The 9013-nt window shown below is 46.1% G+C and overlaps 1 protein-coding gene across 2 annotated transcripts; it reads left to right on the plus strand.

Annotated features, from left to right (window-relative positions):
- Nucleotides 1-357: 357 nt before the first annotated feature.
- On the plus strand, nucleotides 358-4963 carry exd1 (exonuclease 3'-5' domain containing 1). Of its 2 annotated transcripts, XM_076018274.1 has the most exons (11): nucleotides 367-1107; nucleotides 1290-1352; nucleotides 1428-1461; nucleotides 1542-1606; nucleotides 1754-1827; nucleotides 1899-1985; nucleotides 2072-2176; nucleotides 2259-2339; nucleotides 2439-2582; nucleotides 3038-3229; nucleotides 3869-4963. In XM_076018274.1, the coding sequence occupies exons 1-11, from the start codon at nucleotides 984-986 to the stop codon at nucleotides 4388-4390; spliced, it is 1491 nt and encodes a 496-aa protein (XP_075874389.1). In that variant the 5' UTR covers nucleotides 367-983; the 3' UTR covers nucleotides 4391-4963. The 2 variants fall into 2 exon arrangements, with proteins under 2 accessions (XP_075874390.1, XP_075874389.1); XM_076018275.1 differs by lacking the exon at nucleotides 3038-3229 and having other exon boundaries at nucleotides 358-1107.
- Nucleotides 4964-9013: the final 4050 nt, after the last annotated feature.

Raw genomic sequence — 9013 nt, forward strand, 5'->3', positions numbered from 1 at the left:
TGGCCGCCCCCTGCCCGCCCAAGAGGACATTGCAGACCCCCAGGGACTCAATTGGGCAAAAAAGATCTTACATGACCCAACCCACCTTGGACAGAGTTCTGAGGCAACGGACAAGCAGGTTTAGAAACACCTTCTACCCCTGGGCCATCAGGCTGCTCAATAATATGTGAATGATGAGGGGGTGAGGAATACAGTACGCTGTATTTTATTCATTGTTTTTACACTGTGTTTTTATTTGTATTACTTTTATTTATTGTTCTATTCTTGCACTTGTAGTAAGGGCAGCATATCCAATTTCGTTGTAACCTTAAGTACAATGACAATAAAGCATATTCTATATTCTGTTCTGGTCTATTCTATTCTATTCAATAATATGTCCGGTAGTGCCCCCTGGTGGATCGACTGAATAATCTTTCAGGCGGACGTTCAATGACCGTACACCGGTTCACCTGAGCCGACTGCGGTCTCTGAGAGTAGACGTGCACATAATCTAGAGGAGGGAAATATTTTGGCGATAGGGTTCTGTTGATCTCGCTTTGTCAGCAGAACCGGAGTCACCGGTATCGTCATCAGACGTGCAATAAGAGCCAGTCTTTCTTGCTGGGCAGACCTGTTTGCGGGACTTGAGACACCTCCCGTCTCCTCGCCGTCCTGTTGCCGTTAGGCAGCGCCCAAGTTGTAGGTATCTGGAGTTGACAGCGTCGCGACACGTGTCCTCGCCGCCGTTGTGTTTTACGGGCACTCATCATGAAACTGAAACGTCAAACGAAACGCCAAATAGCGTCATGTGCTCTCGCGTTGGTTATACGCAACGTAGACGACAACGACATTTCCAAGGAAGTGTTGAACGCAACATCGTGCTACGGCGCGTCTGGCGCCATGACACGCCCATGCGAACGCTGCGTGCATTCGCAAGCAGTTCGCCAAGTGCGGCTAATTGAGCTATCTACCATCAAAGCGTTTATCCGAGTGCCAACACGACGATGGAAATCATCAAGTTTTTATATGCATTGAAAGGAAAATGTGTCAAACTGACTCTCAGGAACTCTTCTTACGTCGGGTTCGTCTGTCGAATCAACCCAAACAAGACGTTGATTTTTGTAGACGGTAAGTTTAAAAAAAAAACAAAAAAAAAAACAAATATTTGTTTAGTCCAAAGAGTGCGTGTTAGCTTAGCTAAATTGTTCGTTCGACATTCTCATAGGTTGAAAGGCAGCTCCCTCAATGACTTGAGACTTTTCAGTCGTTTTCTTACAAAAGTCACGTCGATTTCTGTGGTTTTTCTCCAGTTGTTGGCGATGGCTGTAAAATCCCTGGCTCAAAATTGTTCTTCGGCAGAGAAATTCTAAACGGTAAAGTTTCACTGTCTTGGCCAAATATATTCGTTCTGAGTTGTAACCAACACGTTTTGTACCATTTGTTTACAGTGGAAATTGTCCATGAAGGCCGCACTTGCAGTGGGTGAGTTGCCAAGTAACGGATTTAGAACTTGTCGACGTTAATGAAACTATACAAACTGATGCTCTCTACCTGCGGTACAGAACAGTACATGACACGCTTGATGGCCCGGTTGCACAAAAGGCATACATGAAAAAAGTCATGTTGGGTAAGAAACCATGTTAGCGTTTCTAGTTTTACATTTAAAAAAAAAAAAAAAAAGTTGCACCGCTTAAATAAATTGCAGCATATATGAACCCTAAATTCATAAGCACTTATATGTGTATATACATATATATATTTTTTTTTTTCACAGACGATGATGAGAGTGAAGAAGACTGTGTGAACTTTGTGGTTGTGGATGAGTTCCAGGGGAAGTTTGTGCCAGCTGTAAGTAAATTCTCCCACCCTCAGAGGTGATGTACTATCAAAGTTGATGTATTTCTTCTTATATCTCCAAGGTAGCGCACATCAAGAGGCAGTATGCGATCGGTGTTGGAGCCGATGGCGTTGATTTGTTCAAAAATGGGAGACTGTGTTGGCTGCAGGTGACCCCCTGCTGATTTGATTTTCCCTCCATCTTCCTTCAGAGGCTTACAAGGCTGCTTAAATTCTTTTTATTCTCTTTATCCAGATTGCCACCAAACACAAAATTTACCTTTTTGACATCCTGTTACTTGGAGCCCGCGCTTTTAAGAATGGTCTATCCCAGATTCTGGGGAATAAACACATCCTGAAGGTAAGTGGTGGGACCTGACAGGGAATCCTGCCCAGCCACACCAACGGTTTTTACATCGGTGTATATTCTATTTTTGGCACAGATCATTCACAACTGCAGAGTCATCGCCAGTAGCCTTAACTGTCAGTTTGGAGTGAAACTAAGCAACGTCTTTGATACGCAGGTATGTCAAAAGTCTATTTTAGAACATTGCTCAACAAGATGTGCACCGTGTGTATTATACTGCGCGTTAAGACAGGCTTCCTCATTTTCTGTTATTTAGGTGGCAGATGTCATGTACTTTTACTCTGAGACTGGAGGCTTCCTCCCAGACAGAGTCAGTACTTTGGAGCAGGTGGCGAGTCTTCACCTGAAGATCCCCTCCTCTCAGGTCTTGGCCCTTCAAATGAAGTCCAAGGTTGGTCAGGTAAAGCATGCGCCTCTCCCACATCATTATTATTATTATAATTATCATTATTATTATTATTTTAAACCACCTGGTCCTATCAGGTAATCTAAAATGAAAATAATACATGAAATTCAACTGAATTGAAAATAAAATGTAAAAAAATAATAAAAATAATAACAAATTAAAGCACTAGCTCCACGTTTCACTCCACCTGAAACATGGTCGCGTCCCAATATGGTCTGATGCAGACGTAAGCAAAACAACTGCAAATACAAATGTAACAACCTGCCCTGTACACTTGGAGGACACAACTCTGCGGTCATCTTAGCTAAAATTTCTGCCACATGCGTGTTCATGAGTTAATTTGCTCCATTATTCCGGTTTTCATGAAGCTCTTTGCCAGAAATGTTCTGATATCAACGCATATCAAGAGCTTTTATGGGAACACAGCATGTTGTGCGGGACTCTTGCAGGAAGAAATGCACTTGTGGCAGAAGCGGCCGTGTCCCGTTCCCCTGCTCAGATTGATGGCACTGTCGGTGACCCACCTCATACCCCTCAGACTTGCGCTGATACACACTTTCATGATGGACTACATGACCTTGGTGGACTCGTACCTCGAGAGCAGCTATTTTGAACCCGATGAATTGAGTTATCTCAACATGGTGAGTACCGCTACTCAGCCCCATTTGTGATCCGGCATTCCTGACTAAGCGTTTCACTAATCTACGAGGTGTATTTCACTTATTCATTCAAAATAGGGTATTTAGAAAATATTTGGAAAATGGGATTTTCTGTGCCTCGCATATAAAAAAATGGACTAAGCGGAGTTTGTATGACTGGCTGCGTGTTAATGCTGATGCCTGTCCCGTCTTTGCAACGACTGGTTGGCTGTTGTGCTTTTGGTTGCAATGAAAACGAAACTGCACGACTTCGAAACAGTAAAACTGACTGAAAAGACTCCGATTGGGGCCATTAAAGATGGACGAATGAGATTTTAGATTTTACATTAAAGATGGACAAATGAGATTTTAGATTTTTCATTAAAGATGGACAAAGGAGATTTTAGATTTTACATTAAAGATGGACAAATGAGATTTTAGATTTTACATCTCTGCAATCTGCTTTTCAAAAATGTGCCAATTTTTAGGTTTAAATTTTGGTATTTGTGCCGTTTGTCTGTGGTGAATTACTTTGAAAAGGAAATCAAGATTAAGTGAGTTTGGTTTGGGTCCTGGTGTTTTCGTGTCCATAGAGGACGCCACTTTCAGTCAGTAGCAAAACACCTTCACCTTTACCTTCAGGAGAGCGCGTTGGAGTTGCCTGACGAGCTCCGGAAACTGGAGCAAATGCATAATGAGCGGCAGCAATGGGCCTGTGAGCACTACGCCATCACTGAGAGAGGCCTGCTCACCCGCTTTGGCCCTCAACCTTCACCTGAAACAAGACAACAGGAAGATAAAGAGGCAGGGTCCCGCCAACCTGCAAGTACACGGCGCCCTGCCACAGTGAAAGTCTGCCCCGCCCCCACCTGCCAGCCTGTGAGCCCACGGAGCGTCGCCGCTCATTCCTCTTTGAAAAGCATCGTCTCGCCAGATTCAGTCGACCAGGATCTAAAAGCAACCATGGCGGCTAGAAACGATTTGCGGTCTGGTAACATCTCCATTGCATGTCCTGGTGGAACCGCAAAGCGGCTGTTGGAGCGACTAGATCGAGGAAGAGTCTTTGGACAGCCGCAGTCTCCAGCACCAGCCCAGTCAGCTGGAAGGGGCTTCCTTCTCCACATGTCACAAGCCCAAGTCTCCCGATATTCTCCGTCTGCCTAAGAAGCTATCAATGAAGAGGGGGAACTTCCAGCAATATTGGAAAGTCTTCCCAAACACCTTGTTTGTGTTAATAAAGATTTTCCCGCTAGTTCCTCCCATCGCTTTACAGTCGTTCACTTTTTCTATCCATTTTCTATCACCGCGCATCACCCTGTGCTTCTGTGGGTCTCCGGTTACTCTGGCTTCCTCCCACGGTCCAAAGTCATGCATGTGAGACAATTTGGGAACTTCTAATGTGAGTGCAAATGGTTGTTTTGTCTTTCAATGTGGCCCTGCGATGAACCTGCCTCCACCCCCTTCCCTGCCCCTGAGTGCAGGAGAAAGCGGCAATAAAAGATGGATGGATGGATAGATGGATAGATAGTGATCCTTATTTCTTCTGTTGCTTGTAATTTTTCCAAACTCCAGTAGATGGCAGTAAATGTTTCTTTTTTTATGGTTTGTTTGCTGCAAGGCTCTGCAAGTTTTAATAGAAAGATGTTGGTATGCTAATCTGTTTATCAATTAACTCCATAGATTTGAATATGTTTCTGTATTGTGTTATCTAATGTCCATGTGCTTTGGTCGACCATCTGCATGGTTAAGATGTGTTAGGTTCTGCATGGTATTAACTAATAAAGCTGCATTAACTCATTTTGACATGCATATTCTTCTTTCTTTTTTTTTTACTCAATGAACATGTACTCTTTACATGCGGAGCGTGTTGTGATTTTCATCTTCTCGTGCCAAGATATTGTGGCCTCGGCAGCAGAGAACAGGCCCACATGCTCGTAATGGCCTCAGCCTGGCGTGATTGATGGCTGCTACAGCTTGTCCTCTGTCTGCAGCCACTTGACTGTGAAAAACAAAATGCAAACATTGATGGATCTGCTTCAAATGAAGCAAATGCAAATTGTTAACTGGTACTTGCTGACTTGACGCTGAAAAAAACAAAAAAAACAAAATCCAAACAAAGAGACACAAAACCGTATCACGCGTTGCATCCCCACCCTGCAGGTTCTGTTACGGTGCACATCATTGCACCTGCACGGCCGTTCCCGCTGCCTGCCTCATCAGCCGATGATGTCTGGGATCAAAAACAAGGCATGCACGCGACAGCAGGGCATTACTGCAGCCTGCGGTGCAAATGGGGCCCCCCTGTATTAATCACATCTTATTGCTATGGTTATCTACACACAGAGGGCTTGGGCCCTTTCCAGAGCTTTCTAATTGAAAGCATGAAACAGATAAAGTAGGATTTTAATTAACTGGGAGGCGGCCCAGAACAAAGCCTCGCATCTCTCTTAGCAACCAGCTCCTCCTTAGCTTCTGCTAAACACAAGCAGGGTGGATCCCACCCATATGCCTGCTTTGAAATCCGGTTGTCACGCAGTCTGTGCGCGCTTTGGATTTGCATGAAAAAGGTTTAAAACAAAATTATATATTTTTTATTTTAGTAGCTGCTCTGCATGTATCCTCAGTACTTCTTTGATAGAGAGAACGATGCTGACTAGCGACCAGCGGCTTGTGTTATATATACTGCTTTGTGGTGTGGACAGAGGTGGTGTGTGCTGCGGTGTGGGATATGGTCTCCGTGGGGCCACCGAGGGCCGGCCTCTTGTCACTGACAACCAGATTGGGGCTCTTATTTTAGAGGACCTTGCATTTCCTCTCCGTCACAATAATGCCTTATGTGCAGCACTTCCTGTTTCTCAGGCCCGGGAGGAAGGAACAGGGCGCTTGTCACACAGTAGTCACCGCTTCCTCTCTGCCTCCCTCCTCCCCCCGCCCGCCCACCCTGCCCCCACCTCCTCCTCCTCCCCCCTCTGCTCCCTAACTTCAGACAGTGTTGTGTCCTTCAGCGGGGGGAAAGATGACTGCACCTAGTGCATCACAGCAGGATGCTGCCGGGCCTATATTTAGACACAAGTCGGAAAGGTAGCACGCAGACATAAACACAAACCTTAGGATGTCCAGCTGTGTTGATTTAGCATTCCGAAAATGGAGGTTGAGCGGCGTAAGACCATTTATTGTTGTGACTGAGCTATGCTGGGAATCGGGGAGGCCTCCTGTTTGCTCGAGGTATAATTCCAATAGAGTTAGCCGTAAACAACACTTACTGTTTCAGAAATATTGCTGTGGGTTCTTTTTAATCCCACCAAAAATGCTTTGTGTGTGTATGTATTTATATATGTATGTACTGTATGTATGTATGTGTATGTAGATGTGTATATATTTATATATGTATATATGGTTATATATGTATGTATATACATATGTATGTACACAAACACACACACACATATGTATATACAGTATATACATACACACATACTTACCCCCCCCCCCCCTCCCCACACACACACACACACACACACATACAGCCCCCCGCTCCTCCCCAGAGGTGTTATCTCTGCACAACTATTCAAGCGTCCCGTTCCAATAGGCAACAAAGCCGCCCTGACATGTGCCGGCCTGCATTATTTATCGCTCAGGCTTGCAACACCCTTCTCACAGCGCCCAAAACAAAGGTAATGTGTCCCTGGCACCCATCCGCCTTATTTACTTTCCGACATATTACTGTCATACGGCGGCGGCTCCGGTTGCCGTCGACACCAGAGCAACAAGGGTCCTCAGAGAAGGCCAGTGGTCTCGGCCAATCAGTCCCTCCTACTTGATGAGGTTAGGCTACACAACTGTTCATAATTGATGAGGGTTTTTTGTTTTTGCTTTTTTATTTAAATTATTAAGAATGTGTTGGGAAGTCTTCCCGCAACCACTCCCTCTGGACAGGTCCGTGTTAGAAGCACCGACTCCCAGTTTTTTTTTGCGCTCCCTCAGCACGTCATTAAAATTCAGTTTTGCTGGCTAAGTGCGCCGTTCGCATCACGGGTCCGTTAATGAAAGCCCTGGAGGGTCGTGCGCCTCGCCTGATCACGACGCCCGTGATCGCTTTTAGATTTGCGGGTCTCATCACTGGGCTTCTGCCACATTGACAGTTTCCAATTTGGCCGACGACTGCACTTGTGTCACTGTGGGGAGCTCCATCGGCCTCAAGCAGCCGGCGGGCTTTGAGTTCTGGTGGTGAGCTTGTTGGGTCGACGTTACCCCTGGCAGCCCAACTCAAGAAAAGTCACGCAAACACGAGTTGCGTCCACTGGTTGGCCGCTGCATTTATCATGTGGCGGGAACAAATTGCGGACACGTGTCCGCTCAATAATCTCAATTTCATTATTCATGCTACGGCATGTAATCCCTTTGTTTGGCGAACTGCGGGGAGCATAATACGGTGTCGGGTTTCCAATACAGCAAGGCCACTGTACTGAATATCCCTGTAGCCAATCTTCCATCTGCTAGGGGAAAAAAGAAAAACCCATTGTTTAATCCCGCCCTACCCTGCCCCCGCTATCGCCTCCTCCCGCCATGCTTTCCTTCTCTCTCATGACCATAAAAATGACCGTCTTGTGCACCACCCCGGTCATATTCAACGGGGCCGATGAATATTTAACGTGAGAAAGGCTAACCTACCCAGATGGGGTCTGGAGTAAGAACGAGAGCATAACATCATGAATATTTCAGTCGGCCTCGCTCCCGCTATGTGGCGAGGAAGACCCCGGTCGGAGGGAGCCGCTCCTCCACATGAACGCCTCCATATCAAACGGCCCCCGCGCACAGATGCGAGCACGCAGTATCAGCGGCTGCGCCATGTTGACTCGGGCAGCGTGAGGCATCGGGAGCCTCGCAGGCTCTCTGCAGAGAAACGGGCCATGTCGTGACCTTCAGCTGGGGCCCGAGGAGCTCAGATCGAGGATGAGTGACGGCTGGCCAGTGCGTTGGACGAGAATGCGTTTGATGCGGGGCCTCAGGAATCTCTGCGCTCAGCTGGTCCGGCTGTGCTTGTGTAAACACGCTGATGAACGCTCCTAGCAGGGTTGTTTTGTCTAAAAGACAAAGGTCAGCTGTCGGTTTTTACCCCAATCAAACAGTGCACCTGCCAAGTGGACTGTCAGGAACCTTTTTGGTGAGACTCGCCAGGTAAATCCCAAGTAGTCTTGATCACAGTTTTGATATTTCCTCCAGGACCGCAATTGTCTCCTAATTTGTCTCTTTTAACAAGCCAAACCACGTCAGTATGTGATGGTGCCCTCGAACTGCACTGCACAGTGTCAAAATTCTTTTCAGGAGGTGAAAAGAGGAACAAGTGGGTTGGTGACATCAGAGTCACCCTGTTCCTTGCCATTTTGGTCCCTTAAGGACTTCTTGTTTAGGGTAAAAGCATCAGTTTTGCACAGGAAGCAAAATCTGCACACTTTCGGTGGAAGGCTGTACACAGAGGGCTAAATATGTGGTTTTCTGGAGCACTGTTCTATTTTTGGAAAAGCGAATGTGATGAAAGAATTAAGATCTGATCTATGCTAATCATACACCCAGGAGCGGTAGAACTTTGAAAAAAAGAGAATATCAGTTGAGAGAATTTCAGTGAGCTGGCGAAAAAGATATTTTTGAACCCATTTTTTTGTTGCTTGACCTCTCATTGAAGAAAAGCTTGCCCTCTCCTCCAGGAGGTAGGCTCTGGGCCACAGCAGGACTTGACCAGGGAAAGTTTATGTCATCCTAGGGGAGCTCTTGACTGTTCTGGAAGTC

The sequence above is a fragment of the Nelusetta ayraudi genome, unplaced genomic scaffold, assembly GCF_046127955.1.
Source record: "Nelusetta ayraudi isolate G7.1 ecotype Tasmania unplaced genomic scaffold, CSIRO-AGI_Nayr_v1 ptg000007l, whole genome shotgun sequence".
In the NCBI taxonomy this organism is placed as follows: Eukaryota; Metazoa; Chordata; class Actinopteri; order Tetraodontiformes; family Monacanthidae; genus Nelusetta; species Nelusetta ayraudi.

Bases quoted from the DNA above. Each gene is read 5' to 3' on its own strand.
- exd1 (XM_076018274.1), top strand. From the start codon at position 984: ATGGAAATCATCAAGTTTTTATATGCATTGAAAGGAAAATGTGTCAAA. The intron at 2,340-2,438 runs GTATGTCAAAAG...TCTGTTATTTAG, and splicing joins GCAACGTCTTTGATACGCAG to GTGGCAGATGTCATGTACTT. The intron at 3,230-3,868 runs GTGAGTACCGCT...CTTTACCTTCAG, and splicing joins AATTGAGTTATCTCAACATG to GAGAGCGCGTTGGAGTTGCC.